General features: G+C 33.6%; 2 protein-coding genes across 4 annotated transcripts; one reads left to right on the top strand and one right to left on the bottom strand.

Moving 5' to 3' along the window:
• Nucleotides 1-1162: 1162 nt before the first annotated feature.
• LOC124530409 (ATP-dependent 6-phosphofructokinase) lies at nt 1163-12397 on the bottom strand. Of its 3 annotated transcripts, none has more exons than XM_047104676.1 (15): nt 12267-12397; nt 11839-12151; nt 11546-11750; nt 11197-11351; nt 10929-11037; nt 9058-9246; nt 8275-8418; nt 8055-8189; nt 6772-6935; nt 5312-5453; nt 4720-4902; nt 4242-4311; nt 3616-3840; nt 2364-2565; nt 1163-1992 (listed from the first exon to the last, which is right to left on the bottom strand). In XM_047104676.1, the coding sequence occupies exons 2-15, from the start codon at nt 12120-12122 to the stop codon at nt 1851-1853; spliced, it is 2349 nt and encodes a 782-aa protein (XP_046960632.1). In that variant the 5' UTR covers nt 12123-12151; nt 12267-12397; the 3' UTR covers nt 1163-1850. The 3 variants fall into 3 exon arrangements, with proteins under 3 accessions (XP_046960632.1, XP_046960701.1, XP_046960564.1); XM_047104745.1 differs by lacking the exon at nt 10929-11037 and adding an exon at nt 10708-10816; XM_047104608.1 differs by lacking the exon at nt 10929-11037 and adding an exon at nt 10343-10451.
• Nucleotides 12398-12731: 334 nt separating this feature from the next.
• LOC124530598 (potential E3 ubiquitin-protein ligase ariadne-2) lies at nt 12732-16036 on the top strand. Its single transcript, XM_047104865.1, has 8 exons — nt 12732-13134; nt 13217-13463; nt 13575-13750; nt 14176-14361; nt 14632-14817; nt 15156-15272; nt 15450-15602; nt 15731-16036. The coding sequence occupies exons 1-8, from the start codon at nt 12913-12915 to the stop codon at nt 15899-15901; spliced, it is 1458 nt and encodes a 485-aa protein (XP_046960821.1). The 5' UTR covers nt 12732-12912; the 3' UTR covers nt 15902-16036.
• Nucleotides 16037-17016: the final 980 nt, after the last annotated feature.

The following is a 17016-nucleotide window of genomic DNA, read 5'->3' as shown; positions in this document are numbered from 1 at the left end:
TAAATTAAAAAATATACCTATTCCGTAGACGATACTTCCGATAGCAGGTATAAGGCTCCGTTCACACGGGCTATAAACTATACAATTTATACTACCATTCTATGTACGAATGCCAGTAATATTTAATGAAATATAAATGAATTTATCAAAGCGTAGTGACTCGCGTTTATAAAAATTAAAAATTAGTACTTCAGCATTAATTGCTATTGATAAAAATTAGGGTCGGTACTTAAGAAATCAATTGTTAATACGATTTTAATTGATACTGATAACATATTAAAACGTATTATCTATATTTGTTATTTATATTTTCAATGGTTGTTCATAAGATAAAATTATTTATTTATTCAGTGTTCGTTAATAAGATAAAAGGGCATGTATTTTTGCTATACTCTTGGATAGGTTAGGCTATAGCGAAAAGCAACAGTTCCTGATTTTCCATCAGGAGGCACAAAACTTGGCTTCTGTCATGGAAGTGTAGAAGTATGAACTTATTTTGCAAAAAACCGGAAGAGGGATACTGATTTACTTATTTAGTAAAAATATCTTGATGTTATTACGTCAAAATATTTTTACATAATTATATTTAATAAATAGCATTTTTATTTTTAGTAGAAATACGAAAAGATATTATACTTTATTGCACACCAAAAAAGAAAATAATGGACGGATCATACAAACATTATATTATGTTAATACATACTTTTGTAACATATAATTATCATGTCACAAAAGTATGTACAAAAGGCGATCTTCTCGATTGAATAGCGATCTCTTCAAGATGATCATAAATTTACTATCGACCAGGTAATTTAAATAAGTTTTCACCTCCCCAGAAAATTACTCGCTTAACGACTTATCAAAATAGGTAATTGTAATACGGGCTGAAACCAAATATGTTATGCAATGCTCCAACATGGGCCCGGAAAAGGGCTTCCAAAATTACGAAAAATAAAGAATCAAGTCTTGGCTCGCAAGTCAGTTAGGCCTCGATTAATGAAAAATAAGCTTTATACGAGCTAAAATAATTTTAATAGTTTTTTTTGTCGATTAAAACCATCACATCTGATATACACAACAGGGAATAGGTGATATATATGTAAATATAAATTATTTAAATACACAGACAGGAGGGTTACTACAAAAATAATTAAAAATAGAATATAGCAAAAATTAGTTTAATAAACATTATAAAAACATGTCAACATTGATTTCAATAAACGCGTATATAATGTGTAATAGCTACTACTTTCGATTTGAATATAGGATTTAAAATATATCAACAGGGGCAGTAAATAATGTTTATGTCGTAAAGATAAGAATAATTAGTAGCTTACTACGTATAAAATAGGTAAGATACAATAACTATGAATATTAAAAAGCACAGTTACCATAATATATTTTTATTTATTGAGTCCTTTATAGGTAAAATATATATTAGAAAAGATTTTTAACGATTTTGTTATTACTTCTATGTATTATTACCAAAATAAAATACTGCTAATTTGAAATCTCTACATTGGTGTTGAAAAAGTTCCAATTAAAATTATAAGTCTGGTAAATCTCTAAAAAATCAGTGTAATCTCAAAATATTTATAGATATAAAATCAACTTACACAGCCCCATTACAATAATATAACTTACGCGAATTAATCTATATACTAATAATAAATACATTTTATTCGCTACTCAATAAAAATAATTTAGTAAACTACTCTTTGAATACTAATATAATGTATTTAAGAATACTTTATCTTAAATATGTTGTCAAAATATTCTAACAGCTTTTATATTTAAGCATGGCAACATTAAAATATAGTTGTAATAGTGAAACAAGTTAAGGGCTATAATTAAATGACATGTTCTGAATCAATCTCTCCTTGTTCCACTGTCATGTACATGCCCTCCTCTTCATATGTGGAGTCATGCTTGGCGAGAATACGCAGTAGAGGACGAAGTTTCATCCACCATTGCTGCTTGGGTATTCTTTGGCTGAAATGTTATTATAATATCATAGAATTTAAGACGCTTAAGGCAATTTAACAAAAAACTTTTTTTTTAAAAAAATATATCTAATGTGTATGTAACGACTTACATACTTTATAAATTTTTTACTTCAGGTTTTCTTTGCACCTGATATTAAAACAAAGTCACATTTATGCATTAGCTATTCATCAATGCAAATGCACTATAAGTATGTCTCTTGTGCCTACAAATTCCTACCTGTAGCTTAGTTCAACCAAAACATTTAGGCCGAATTGATGAAATGTCATTATTCTCGAATACGAGGTTTGATTAGTTTTATTTCTTCTTGAATTGGAATAGGCTATCATAGATACCTAATAATGTTTCTCTATACTCACGCAAAGTTCGTTTGAGCTTTGAGTTCCTCCAGTGGTGTGAATTTATATTGTCTCTTGACGACACCAAGAAGACAGGCAGAGTCCGGACCATTTGCTGAGCCTTTTTGAATACTCTCCACAAGCCAGTGCAAGCATTTGGCTGCCGTTTTAGTTCCCATGTTCCTATCGAACGGTGTCGGGGAGCCGCCTTGTTGCATATGACCTGTAAAATTATTTCATTTGATTAGTCTTTTTCGGCAAAAAACTTTAGCTTAAGTATTTAAAAGTTTACACATTGAAAGTCATATTAAACATATTTATCTATACTATCTACCTAATTCATACAATTTTTTTTTTATGGTATAGGTTGGCGGACGTTCCTATGGGTCATCTGATGGTAAGTGGTCACCATCACCCATAGACAATGACGCTGTAAGAAATATTAACTATTCCTTACATCGTCAATGCACCACCAACCTTGGGAACTAAGATATTATGTCCCTTGTGCCTGTAGTTACACTGGCTCACTCGCCCTTCAAACCGAAACACAACAATACTGAGTACTGTTAAAACTAATAATACTAAAATAAAATATTGTCCCATTGCACTAGATAACATAATTTAGGGGCCAACTTCTTGAGTTTTTATTTAAGTAGTTGTGATGTCCCATTTGTAAACATTTTATAACTCAAAACTTTTGTATATTCTATGATATTCAACATGGATTTAAGATAAAACAAATGGCGTTATGAACGTCGACAAAATTGTTATCGAAACTTTGAAAGCAAAATTAAAGTGGTTATAAGTAGTTTAATGGGATAGTGATGTATTATAAATAATAAATAGGATATGTTAACTTCCAGAACCGATAGTAGTTCACAATATAGCCGAGCAATTTAATCGATTAATTGAAATTAAATCGCGTGGCATATATAAATAAAGTTTGTTTTTGAATTTATTTCTCCATCAATTGGAATGGACTAAAAGTTGTCTTAAATTTTCGCGATTATTACACATTTAAATAAAACTAGTTATAACGGATTTGAAGTTTATCAGTTTCGTGGAACGCTGTAAAGTGCTCGAAACGTCGGGATGTCAAAAATAATTAATATACGCGATTCAAATCCGTTATAACTAGTTTCATTTAAATGGACTAAAAGATTGCAATTACTAAATTCAAGATAAGATTCAATAAAGTAGGGGGACGACATAGGCCTAAGAATTCGAATACGACTCAGTCTTCAAAAGAAAAAAAAATCACGAAAAATCTTACCAAGAACGTTCATTCTAGCTGTAAAGAGACCTTTGCCTTCTTCAGAATATAAACGATAAATGAAATCAGTGTTGTAGTTTTCATTTGCTTTCTCATTACGTAGGATAAGCCCTCGCTGGATGCCTCCTGTCATTTTGGAAGCCATATGGTATACGTCCTGTTGTAAGTCCTTGATGGAGAATTTCTCTTCGTAAATATAGGCAGCATCGGCACCTCCGGCTAACCCTGTAAATTTTGTCTTGATTTGTCTTTCGTATTTCCCTTTGCACACGGGTCTTTGTTATTTAAAATAAAGTTATAGTCTATACATGGCAAACGTCCAAGATTTGAAGATTATTGTAGCATCAGACTTCAATTTTACTAGGCCATCTCTTATCATTAAAACAATAAATAAATAGTGGACAACATCAAATAAATTACTCTGATCCCAATTTAATCTAAAAAGCACTTGTGTTATGGAAAATCAGAAGTAATGACGGTACCACAAACACCCAGACCCAAGACAACATAGAACATTAATGAACTTTTTTTTCTGAGATCCGTGCTCTTGAAAACCGGTGTACACACTACTCGACCAAGGAGGTCGTTAAAATGAATGAATATTGCTCATAATATATATTTTTTACCTGCCAAGGTTGCGAGGTAGCCGCAGTATCCACCCATAGTTTCAACGACAAACACACGACGCTTAGTACCCTGCGAAAAAAAAAAATATTAGAGAGTTTTTTTGCGAGTTGAGATGGCCCAGTGATTTGAACGCGTGCATCTTAACCGATGATTGCGGGTTCAAACCCAGGCAAGCACCACTATATATATGCTTAATTTGTATTTATAATTTATCTTGTGCTCGGCGGTGAAGGAAAACATCGTGAGGAAACCTACATGTAGTCTAATTTCATCGAAATTCTGCCACATGTGCATTCCACCAACCCGCATTGGAACAGTGTGGTGGAATGAGTTCCAAACCCTCTCCTTAATGGAAGAGGAGGCCTTATCTCAGCAGTGGGAAATTTACAGGCTGTTACTTTACTTTTACTTTTTTTTAATAGAATTTTTTGAGTATATTGTCTATGAAAAGAAATCTAGAAGTGTTTATGTGCTCACCTGAGCGGACTGTCGGATGCGGTCGCAGATCTCGGTGATCTCATTAAGAGCGGTGTCCGCGCCCAGGGAGAAGTCTGTTCCGGGAACGTTGTTACTGATCGTGGCTGGGACTACCACTAGAGGAATACAGAATTCTGGGAACTGAGCACGTGACTCGTACAGTTCAAGCCCTGCTTGGTACGCCTGAAAGTAAATAAACATTGATGAAATTTGATTATATGGATAAATCGGAGACGGTCTTGAATACGGTAGCGAATTCCCGCGAGGCGGCAGCACTATCGTTACGTCACACCCGGTTAACTTCGTGCTACGACGATGGAGGCGCACAGAGACAACTCACTTACTATTCCGTTCTCGTGAAGATCAGTACCTCCATCCTAGAAACTGTCATTAGCTTCGATGCTAAGTATGATATTGAATTAGTGTATTAAGTACTTTAAACGTTGAATAATCGTTTTCCTGTATTCGCGGTTTTCTCTTTGCTCGATCACCATAGTAATATAGGGGCACCTATGTTGTCCGACGATGGTACTGATGTCGTTGTCGATCCGACACATATATAGACAGAGTAAATAAACTAAGGTACTGTTACCTCAAATCCTCCAATGATAAGTAGTCCCTGGATATTGAATTGCTTGATTCGTGCGGCGATTTCGCTCTTCTTATCCCCGGGGAGAGTTCGTTTGGTTCCAAGGAACGCACCGCCCTGAGCCACCCAACCGGTTACGTCCGACCTTTAATATTATGAAAAACATTAGGATATATTTATCACTCAATATTATACCCGTGTCAATTACGGGCAGCTTCTTGAATATCTATCATTATAAATGTCAATTAACATAAAACGATAACCATTAATAAGGAATATGTTCCAAAACCTTCTCCTCAAAGGGAGAGGAGGCCTTTAGCCCAGCAGTGGGAATTTACAGGCTGTTGTTGTTTGTTGATAACCATTAATCAAATTAATGGCTTATCGTCTATGGTAAAATTCATCTACGTCCTAAAAGTATAAAAATGTAAACGACTATGATATACTTTACGCATCAAACTATAATAATCTAAAAACTCCAAATACAGAACTGGTAATATTTATCAAAATTGTATTCTAAAATTATATCCAAGTGTGGTTTAAACGTGGACCATTGTTACCATTAAATTTTCTGTAATCCGATAAGCGAAAGGAACTAATCATTTTGCAATTACTATTCACTAAAGCTTGGGGGAATACGAAGACTATTCACGTACGCCTATTCACGTCCTAATGACAATAACAATTGGATCACAATAGCCAATGCTATATAAGAAAAGGCGACTGACACAGACCCCATCTCCTTCTGTATACCCTCTACACTTTGATCAATGCCCTAATTTTTTTTTTTTTTTTGGAGAAGTTATTGTATTAGACCATTGCCTAGGTGGAAAGGAGTTTGTATTGTAAGGATCAGACGTGGTTAAAGATAACAAAAAAATAACAAATACGACAAACACTCCGTATTGCTATTCCTTACAACTTATATAAGGAAACAAAATGTCAATCAACGCTTTAATAAAAACACACAGCAATTCGATAATAGTAATTAAAGGGCTCATGTGACCAGCGATCGGACCTCTCGGACTTTCGACAAGGAAATGTTTCCACAAACATCTGTTACCGCTATTTTATACGATTCGGGTAGCAGCAAAAAAATTGTTTGTCCGATTTTAAAGAATCTTAGCATATAGTATAGTAAAGTAACAGCCTGTAAATTCCCACTGCTGGGCTAAAGGCCTCCTCTCCCTTTGAGGAGAAGGTTTGGAACATATTCCACCACGCTGTTCCAATGCGGGTTGGTGGAATACACATGTGGCAGAATTTCTATGAAATTTGTCACATGCAGGTTTCCTCACGATGTTTTCCTTCACCGCTGAGCACGAGATGAATTATAAAGACAAATTAAGCACATGAATCAGCGGTGCTCGCCTGGGTTTGAACCCGAAATCATCGGTTAAGATGCGCGCGTTCTAACCACTGGGCCATCACGACTCATGCATATAGTATAATAGATACGATACCATTCCATCTTGACGATGTTCCCGCTGATGAATCCCTCCATGCCGTCGTGGATGCCGAGAACGGTGTCGCCGCGGTAGATGCAGTTGCGCACGAACGAGCGAACGGCGGCGTTCATACCGCACGCAGGTGCGCCCACGTGCATTACGGCCAGCGTCAGACCCTCCTACGGACACCCCACCACTCACACACTCTCACACCCTGCCCATTGCCCTCGGGGGACTACACAGGGCCGGATTTAGGGCAACCGGGGCAACTGCCCTGGGGCCTCCACAGAGGTGGGGGCCCCAAAAGTTGTCAATGAGTTAAAAATACCGAGATATAGTCAAATTATAATAATCTTACACCACTCACATCCCTATCCACTGCTCTCGGGGGACTCCACACAGGGCCGGATTTAGGGCAACCGGGGCAAATGCCCTGGGGCCTCCACTGAGGTGGGGGTCACAAAAGTTTTCAGCGAGTTAACGACGTCCTTCATGGTCGAGTGGTGTGTACGGTTTTCATGGGTACGCCACTCTGAGGTCCCGGGTTCGATTCCCGGCCGATTCGATGTAGATTACCATTGGTTTTCTATGTTGTCTCGGGTCTGGGTGTTTGTGGTACCGTCGTTACTTCTGATTTTCCATAACACAAGTGCTTTAGCTACTTACATTGGGATCAGAGTAATGTATGTGATGTTGTCTCATATTTATTTATTTATTTATAGTTAACAAATACCGAGATATAGTCAAATTATAATAATCTTACTACTTAATATTTTAAAAGTTACCGATACCAGTCAAGAAATACTTATTGATTATAATTTATAGGATCTTCACGCTCCTGTTGGTCTGGGGCCTCCACTGCTTTGTGGCCCCAGGGCCTCCAGACCTTTAAATCCGACTCTGACTCTACATATCATTTATCTTGTACGACTACTGTAATGATTTAAAAGTGCCTGTAAGATTTATCGTATGTATTTTGAGCGTATTTTCTTCGTTCGTTACTTACTGGTTTACTTAAGAGACGAGCTAAATAGATATAAAGTATGGATCTCAACATAAGGTAGCAGATTCAATTCTAGAAAAGTATCACAGTTTTAATGTAATTACGAGACCATTGTAAGGAGCCCTATACTAGATGAAATTCTGGCACTGATTGAATACTGTGGGTGAACTAAGTTCCTTAAAAGGATACTATTGCAATATTTTAGCAGGTCAAGCTGTAGTTTAATGTTTAATCATTTTGAAACAGTAATGTATTTTACTCTTTACTCTTTTCTATTATGCGAAAATATACTAACTGCAGGTTTCCCAGATGCATCGAAAGCTTCCTTAGGAGGCTTAAGACGAGTCAACATCTTGTATGTTTCTAAGTTCCTCGCAAAACTGCGCCCACGCAGTTGCACTGCGAGATCCCAATTTTTGTCCGCCATAGCCTAAAACAGTTCATCAGTTATATCATTGCTGTATTAAATAGAGAAACTGTTTAGTATTTATTGATACTTTACGACGTTTTATTACCTGAGCGACCGCTTTTGTACGACGAACACATTCCATAAGCGGTAGTCGTACTGCTTGATTTCCATCTAAGGTCACCACACACGGCTCTGTTTCCGGTGTGGCCTCCATTAGAGCCATTACAGCTTCGGCCCCCATTCGACATCCCTATGAAATTATTCCACGAGTATAAGTTATGTTATAAAAACACAATAGCTTAGCTTAAGCTTAAAGAAAAATATTTTCAAAATCTACATCTCTCAAAAAGTAAATGTTTCAAATCTCAATAAATTGAATGTCGTAAATACAAATTAAATGAGTATAATTTCTGTCAATTATTGTAAGCTTTGTTTTATTCAAGCATATCTATTTTTTTATACAAACAAGAAAATAATCTTCCTTACTAATCTATAGGAGAGGAGTGTCTGAGTCATTATTACATTTATAGGCAGTTATTGTTGACTTTTACAAAAAATATATACAACAACAACAACAACAGCCTGTAAAATCCCACTGCTGGGCTAAAGGCCTCCTCTCCCTTTGAGGAGAAGGTTTGGAACATATTCCACCACGCTGTTCCAATGCGGGTTGGTGGAATACACATGTGGCAGAATTTCTATGAAATTTGTCACATGCAGGTTTCCTCACGATGTTTTCCTTCACCGCTGAGCACGAGATGAATTATAAAGACAAATTAAGCACATGAATCAGCGGTGCTTGCCTGGGTTTGAACCCGCAATCATCGGTTAAGATGCACGCGTTCTAACCACTGGGCCATCTCGACTCACATAATAATATATATCTTACCAAAATTCGATCAAAAGCAGACGGCGATCCTCCACGCTGCACGTGACCGAGGACCGTGATGCGGGTGTCCTGCTGAAGGTTTTCTACAACCACCTTCTTCACTAACTCCGCTGTGATCGGTTTACCTTCCCGGTCAATCGCCCCCTCCGCGACGATGATAATGTTCAAACGTTGACCAGACTTACGTTCCTGTTACATAAATACATTATCTTTTAACATTATACAAAACAATCGTTCGTATTTGATAATGTATTCTCATGTATTCTATTTATGTACAATGTGCATGCTCTAAAATTAATTACATAATCATAAACAGCTCATGCAATTAGTTCATTTACACTTTTTAAGAGCGTTTATGCCGGATTGACTGTTTCGAGAGATTTTCTAAGACAAATATTTAAAATTATTGAGTTAAACATAAAAATGCCATACGATATAATACAATAGGCTAAAAGTTTAGCCTCTTATTGATAGAATTTACTAAATAGCAATTTACTAGAAAAACTCCTAAATAAACATTACTTACTGATATTTGCTCAAATATTGGTTAAAAAGGCATCATTTTTAAAATTTATTACAATGTCTTAGTGTGTTTATTTATAAACGTATATTTTAGTTGTAATATTTATAATTAGGCTAACAGTATCCATGAAGATAAGAGCAATATATTTTATTTAATTTTGACGATAAAATGTAAAAATAAAATTAGTCAAGAAATTCTCAGCCCCGTAAAATTTGCTATAAGGGACAATTGATTTTATGACATAATTATATCAGTATTTTACTAAGATTCGTTGTTATTTATCGATTGGTTTGATTATGGTAGTTATGATTATACACAAATACGTAGTCACACGCACACAAGCTGAAAAATCACAATAATTTAAAAGCGGCACTTGGAATAAACGCTCCTAATAAATTAACACACAAAAAACTACATAGGCCCATTACATTAAAAATAATGCTATTCAATTCGAAGGAAATTCTAATGTACACAAACCGTATCAACTATTAAGAAGAAAGTATGATGCGCTTAAAATAATGAAGTATAAAAAGGGAAAAGAAGAAGATATTCAACTAAATACAATATGAAAACAATTGGCATACATTCAGCTTAGAACCAATCCACTTCTGTAAAAGCGTGTTTAAAGCGAATCTAAATATTAATTGGTCAATTAAGGCATTGTGAATCATTGAGTTTGGTGATGTGAAGCTTATTTTTAGAATGCTGCTTTAATAGATATTGTCTTATTGTTATCATTGCTACTCAATCCAGTCAGCATACCTGTTGCAAGCGTTTGCAAAGTTTTTCAACCCAATTATTGGGAACAGGGTCTTCGGGAATGAAAACTTGATCAGCTTCGCTCGCCAGAGCGGCCACTAATGCCAGATAGCTGCAACAAGCAGCACCCAAACATAATGGACCATGGAAATGACACCAAATTTTGTACTTTAAAAATTATTACAGAAAAAGATGAGGTCTTTACTTAAACCAAACTTAACCAAATTTGGATAGATTTTAAAATGCCAATTCAACTTTAAATTAAATGAAGGTACAGTATTAATTGCCAAATTATATTGCCAATTAAAAATGAAGTGAAAAGGATAAAGTGATCCTGCTCCCATATACTAATAGAATGAAATTCTTGCCTCTTTTATTTTTTCACACAATTTTTTATCCCAATTGGGAGGTGCTGGCTCTTCACAAATAAAATTATAGGTAGCATCCGTACTGAGTGCCGTGAATACTGCAAGAAAACTAATGAGGTGTTTATATTAAGCGCTAAAGAAATAACACTGAATGCGAATAGAGGAAAGGTAATTCAAACCGAGCAGGTAAAGGCAAAATGTATGAGATCAATAGCGCTTGCCTGTTCTAACTTATCACAAAGCTTATCTTTCCAATCCACTGATGGTGGGGCTTCTGGGATAAACACATAATCTGCTTCAGATGACAAGGCTGTTACCACAGCAAGATATCTATACCAACAAACTATTAATTATTATATTTTGATATAATTATAACATGAATTGGCTTTTTTCTTACCCATTAATTATGTAAATTATAAAATTATAGTATCATTAATATATGCTTAAATTTAATTTAAAACTCTTTTATTATTATTTTTTACTTCTTACCCACAATGTCTGCCCATGACTTCCATGATAAAAGTTCTTTGATGAGAATATGCAGTACTAACAATTGCATCAATAGCTTCAATAATACGATGCAATGCCGAATCCGTACCAATTGTCATGTCTGTTCCACAGAAATCATTATCGATTGAACCAACCTAAAAAAACATACTAAAAGTAAAGTATCATATTTAAACTATATATGACACACAAAGTAAAAGGACAGTTTATTTTTTGCAAAATTCATCAATAAAAGTGTGTTTAAAACATGAAGTTACTGCACTTTTAACTTATGAGACCTATGAAGCAGAGAGTCATAAAATCATTAAAGTATCTTATTCAAAAAGATTACCATTCCCGCAATATGTAAGAACTTATATTTTTCTCTTTGATCTTTAGTGATTCTATTGTTTTGTAGCAATTCATCAAGCAAGCTGGACCACTCTTGCCGGAATAGATTGGCTCCAGTAAGTGAACCATCACCTCCAATTACTACCAAATTAGTAATACCTCTAGTTACTAAGTTGTAGGCGGCACTAAGACGTCCCTCTCGTTTTCTGTAATAAAGTATTGTGTTTATAAGTTTTTGGAAATGTAACTATTTTTATTTATAAAAAAAAATCAATGGATTGGATGATTACTAACATAAAATCCATACATCTGGCTGATCCAATGATGGTACCACCTTTATGAATGATTGAGCTAACTGATGACCAATTAGCTTCTTCAATATTGTCTCCACCATCAACCATACCTTGATAACCCTCACGAATAAAATATACTTTACATCCTAAATAGATGCCCATTCGCACTACAGAACGAACAGCAGCATTCATTCCCTGTGAATCGCCACCGCTTGTAAAAACTGCGAGACCCTTCCCTTTATGAGAGCCTCGCTCAATAAATCTCTGAGTGGATGATCCATCCATTTTTCTTGAAATTTAGATCACCACAACACCTAAAGTTTATTAAAACAAATTATAATTAATAAAAAAAATTATGTAATACTTCACTAGTAAATTAATAAAGGAATTCCAATTCAAATTTAAGTTAACATACAAAATGTAACTCACTTTATAAGTAATATTTAAATTTTCAAACAATTGTTACTCTTTATGTTTGAATGCCGGAGAAGGTGAACTTTATCAAGGTGACCTTTAAGTTTGACACAGTTTGACATCTTGACAACTGACAGAAAAAGTCAATGAACTTTTCAGACCGAAAATCGTAGTAAACAGCGTTATTAAGATCATTATCTTTATAGTTATTTTAGATAACAAACATAGTTTATCTAAACGTTTTTTATTAAATGTTTCTAGAGTTAGTAATAAGATTTCACAAATGGAGGTGGTACTTTTCTTTTTAAAGTTTTTTTTTTAAGTCCAATTAAATTAGATTTAACCAATATTTTAATTTCATTTTATTTTACATATGGTATTCGAAATAAATTATAGGTACATTTATAAGCTATTTCTATAGTAATTATTATCTGCTATTCCAACAAGGCCTGACAGTTAAATCGTTTTTTTTTTAATCTGTACTTTATGTTTTCCTGAAATAAATAATTTGATATTTTCGAAACATTCGATTTATTTAATATTTTGTTCATTCCAATTAAAATGTTTTTATATTTGTGATTATAACAATAAACTACTTGTTTGTGAATTACTGTAAATAATACATCCATAAAGGCACAAAAACTGCTAAATCAGCGTCAAAATGTCTGCTGAATCTGATATGGAATATTCGGATAATGATGGAGATGACTATGACTACTACGGTGGACAAGATGATTGTGATATGGAAACTGTTGATCGTAGTAAATCTGATCCCGAGTTTTTTCTATTCTCATGTCTACGAGTGGAAGAAGTAGAGAAGTTGTTAAATGAATCGATTGAGTTACTTAGCAATAGCCTTCAAATAACGCCCTCGCTCGCTAAGGTAACTTATGTTATATTATTTTGTCTAGTGTGATTTTGGTTTTGATATTGTCTGATATAAGGTAACGTGATATTCTTTTTAGGTAATGCTACACGCATATGAATGGAATGCTCAAGAAATTATAAAAAAATATAAGGAAAACGCTAATGAAGTTTTGGTATACAGTCGCGTAAAACCTCGTATGTCATCAGTACAGGGAAATTCAAGTCGCTCCATTTGTGCAGTGTGTGCAAGTACCCCACCATTACAAAAATATAGTGCACTAGCTTGTGGACATTACTTTTGTAATGATTGCTGGGCAATGCACTTTGAAGTACAAATTATGCAAGGTAAATCATCTGAAAACTGTATTAATTATATTCAATTGATTAATGTTTATTTATTAATTATTAACTTCTAACATACAATTATAGTAAGTAAAAAAATCTTATTAATTGTAGGTGTGTCCAACACTATACAGTGTATGGCTCAGGAATGTGAAGTAAGAGCACCTGAGGACTTTGTGTTATCTCATGTGACAAAACCAGCTTTAAGAGAACGATATCAACAGTTTATGTTTAAGGATCATGTGAAATCTCACCCTGAACTCAGATTTTGTCCAGGACCTAATTGCCAAGTATGAAATGAAAAATTATGAAACTACCCCAAATATGTAGTGCAGTCTATTTGTAGCTTAATACTAAACTTTTTAAATACATGACAAATATTAAAATGTATTAAATAACATCACCATTAAAACTGCTAAATGTAATGCATTTGCTTGTACTTTGGAGTGTCAGTGAAAAAGTATTTTCCACTTACATTTTATTTTATTGCCTCTGATAGTGACAGGAAGGCTTATGATTTTTTTAATCCCAATCAATTAATAGTGTTTCAACAGGGAAGGAAGAAATTTGTTCACCATGTAGTCATGTTATGTACAAAAGTTTTGTTTCAACCTAATGAGTATATATATTTATTAAAGTCTATGATAACTCATTCTCATTTCCAAACTATTTTACTTTAAAAGAAAAATCTTATTCTGCCTATATGCAATTCCAGTGGATTTATCAAGCATGGGTCAGAGAAGGTGCACGTCGTGTTGAGTGTCAGGGCTGTGAATTATTAACTTGTTTTTCTTGTGGTGCACCCCACCATGCACCAACTGACTGCACTACAATTCGTCGTTGGCTTACTAAATGTGCTGATGATTCAGAAACAGCCAACTACATTAGTGCTCATACGAAGGTAATGTTCCCTATGTTTTCAAGACCCTTTTATCGAGAAGCTTAAGTACTGCATCATAAATTATAGGAGCTTCTATTTATTTTGCTATCTATGTGTGAGTAATATTGCAACTGAGTTTTAAATATTTCCCATTCATTTACCCAATGAAGCTAATTCTACTTGTTAAAAAGCGGTCTATTGTACTGAATATAGATATATATAAATTTATATTAATTTTCTTAACTTCAAAACATTAAAATTAATTGATTATGAATATTTATTTCTTTACAGGATTGCCCTAAATGCCAGATTTGCATTGAAAAGAATGGAGGTTGCAATCATATGCAATGTGGTGCTTGCAGGCATGACTTTTGTTGGGTATGCTTAGGTGATTGGAAAAATCATGGTTCTGAATATTATGAATGCAGCCGTTACAAAGAAGATCCAAATTTAGCTAATGATAGTCAACATGCACAGGTAAACAAAAATAATTAGAATATTTTTTAATTGATTGTGTTGATTGATCTAACAAATATATTAAGAAACTATTATACCTGGGTCATATAGGTATATCATATGACAAATATCTTTTGGTTTTTTTGTCAAACCTATTATAATCAATTAAAAAATAGTAAATGACAGGAGAGACAGTACCAAATAATAATTATTAAGGTTATAATAAGGCTAATTATTAAGGCATCATGCATTTTTATTCAATGATTTTTACAGATAATGTCGAGTAAATGAATATTGTTGTTTAACAGCTTGTTTTCTTTTAATTATATATAATTGCTTTACATAAAATTCTTTTATAGGCAAGAGAAGCTCTGAAAAAATATTTGCATTATTATGAAAGGTGGGAAAATCATGCAAGATCATTGAAATTGGAGGAACAAACCCTTGCAAGTTTAAAGAGTCGTATTAATCAAAAGGTATATTGCAATTATTTGACTAAAGTGAAAGTGTTATTCTATAAATATTATATATATTATTATGATCATGTAATTAAGTTAAGCAAAGTTGGAATTAATATTTTTAAGTATATTCAGCTTAAATGATCTCCCTGTATGTTGTATAATATATACAATTTAATTAAAAAAAATTACTAGGTTATGGCTGGTGAAGGTACTTGGATTGATTGGCAGTACCTCTGGGATGCAGCTAGATTACTGAAGCGTTGCAGATATACACTCCAATACACATATCCTTTTGCTTATTATATGGATGTAGGCCCAAGGAAAGAACTCTTTGAATATCAACAGGTATTTTACTAAAAATTTTTGCTGTTTACCTGTCAAAATGTCAAATTATATTCTTAAATTTAAAAAAAGTAAACATTTATTGTATATAGATTTATATATTCAATATTTTACTATTATTTTTCTTAAAGGCACAATTAGAAGCAGAAATAGAAAACTTATCATGGAAAGTAGAGAGAGCTGAAACAACAGACAGGGGTGATTTAGAAAATCAAATGGACATTGCAGAGAAAAGACGAACAACATTGCTCAAAGACTTTTTAGAATTTAATATGAATAGCGCCTCCAGTAGTAAAATATAAAACAAATGATAACATTAAATAAAAAATCAATGAAATAAAGGCAATAAGCACCTTTGTATAACTTCAAAAAGCTAGGTATTTTCTTTTGCCAAAGTATATTTATTAACAAGACTTTGCAATAAAATAGTTGAAAATGGGAGTTGAGTTTTCTTTATGCAAGGCAAAATGTTGGCGAGCAACTATTGATCTGAATTCTACTCGACGATAATATTTTTTAACAAACAAACAATTGACAATCAAAAATTTGAGTAAATATTTTGTTCGAAGTACCTAGATTGTTTGGAATATTTGGTTCTGTTTGAAATTAATTGTTTTTTTTATTGTTAATATTACTTAAGCTCTACCATATATAGGTATGTCACCGTAAGATTACACAATTTACGCAATTTTGTGAATCGTGAAATGTGATTGCAATTTAACGCATTATTCTTGTCATATTTCTCGGTTCACAATAAATTATACTTCGACAGCTTACAATCTGACGAGATAGATTGTAATCTAACAAATTTTGTAATCTTACGGTCACATAAATTAAACAAAAAAGAAATGGATGATAAACAGGAAAAGCTACGTAGTATGTATCAAAACCATAGACATGTAATGAATGATATTGTAATAAACAGTTATAATATGTTATATCCATACTAAACAACAGAAAAAAGTGTGCCGCGCCGGGGACCGTTTATTTTACATTTCGTTATATGTAAAAAGGATAGCTTGATAAAAACAATAAGTAAACTAGATGTTTTAACTACGCAAAACGTATTACCTCAGAATTATGATGTATTATAACGTATTACTGGCATAATTATGATGAAAACGACTAAAGGCAAACGTCCCAATTAGGACGTTTTCTAGTCTTCACTTTTTGCGCGTTAATGACATATCTGTTTACTAGAACATCATTGCATGTAATACAATGCAATTTCGATATTAAGGATCTATCAAGTTCCAATTGCATCATTTAGGCGGAAAATTGTACTCTTTTGAACTTAAGAGATATTCTGAAGGTATCAAAGATATTCGTTGGATTTACACTGTTTCTCATCCATCCATGAATTTTATCCAGTGATAGCTGTAGCGCCTATGGCATTACGATGGAGTGCCGTAACTAT

Source organism: Vanessa cardui, chromosome 1, assembly GCF_905220365.1.
Source record: "Vanessa cardui chromosome 1, ilVanCard2.1, whole genome shotgun sequence".
NCBI lineage: Eukaryota > Metazoa > Arthropoda > Insecta > Lepidoptera > Nymphalidae > Vanessa > Vanessa cardui.
This window is presented reverse-complemented; position numbering and strand designations above follow the sequence as displayed.

Excerpts from the sequence above, each read along its gene's own strand:
- LOC124530598 (XM_047104865.1), top strand. The coding sequence starts at position 12,913 with ATGTCTGCTGAATCTGATATGGAATATTCGGATAATGATGGAGATGAC. Across the intron at positions 13,135-13,216 it reads TAACGCCCTCGCTCGCTAAG|GTAATGCTACACGCATATGA; the intron begins GTAACTTATGTT and ends TATTCTTTTTAG. Across the intron at positions 13,751-14,175 it reads GTCCAGGACCTAATTGCCAA|TGGATTTATCAAGCATGGGT; the intron begins GTATGAAATGAA and ends ATGCAATTCCAG.
- LOC124530409 (XM_047104676.1), bottom strand. The coding sequence starts at position 12,122 with ATGGATGGATCATCCACTCAGAGATTTATTGAGCGAGGCTCTCATAAA. Across the intron at positions 11,038-11,196 it reads GTCATGGGCAGACATTGTGG|ATATCTTGCTGTGGTAACAG; the intron begins GTAAGAAGTAAA and ends TTGTTGGTATAG. Across the intron at positions 6,936-8,054 it reads ATGCATCTGGGAAACCTGCA|GAGGGTCTGACGCTGGCCGT; the intron begins GTTAGTATATTT and ends GGGTGTCCGTAG.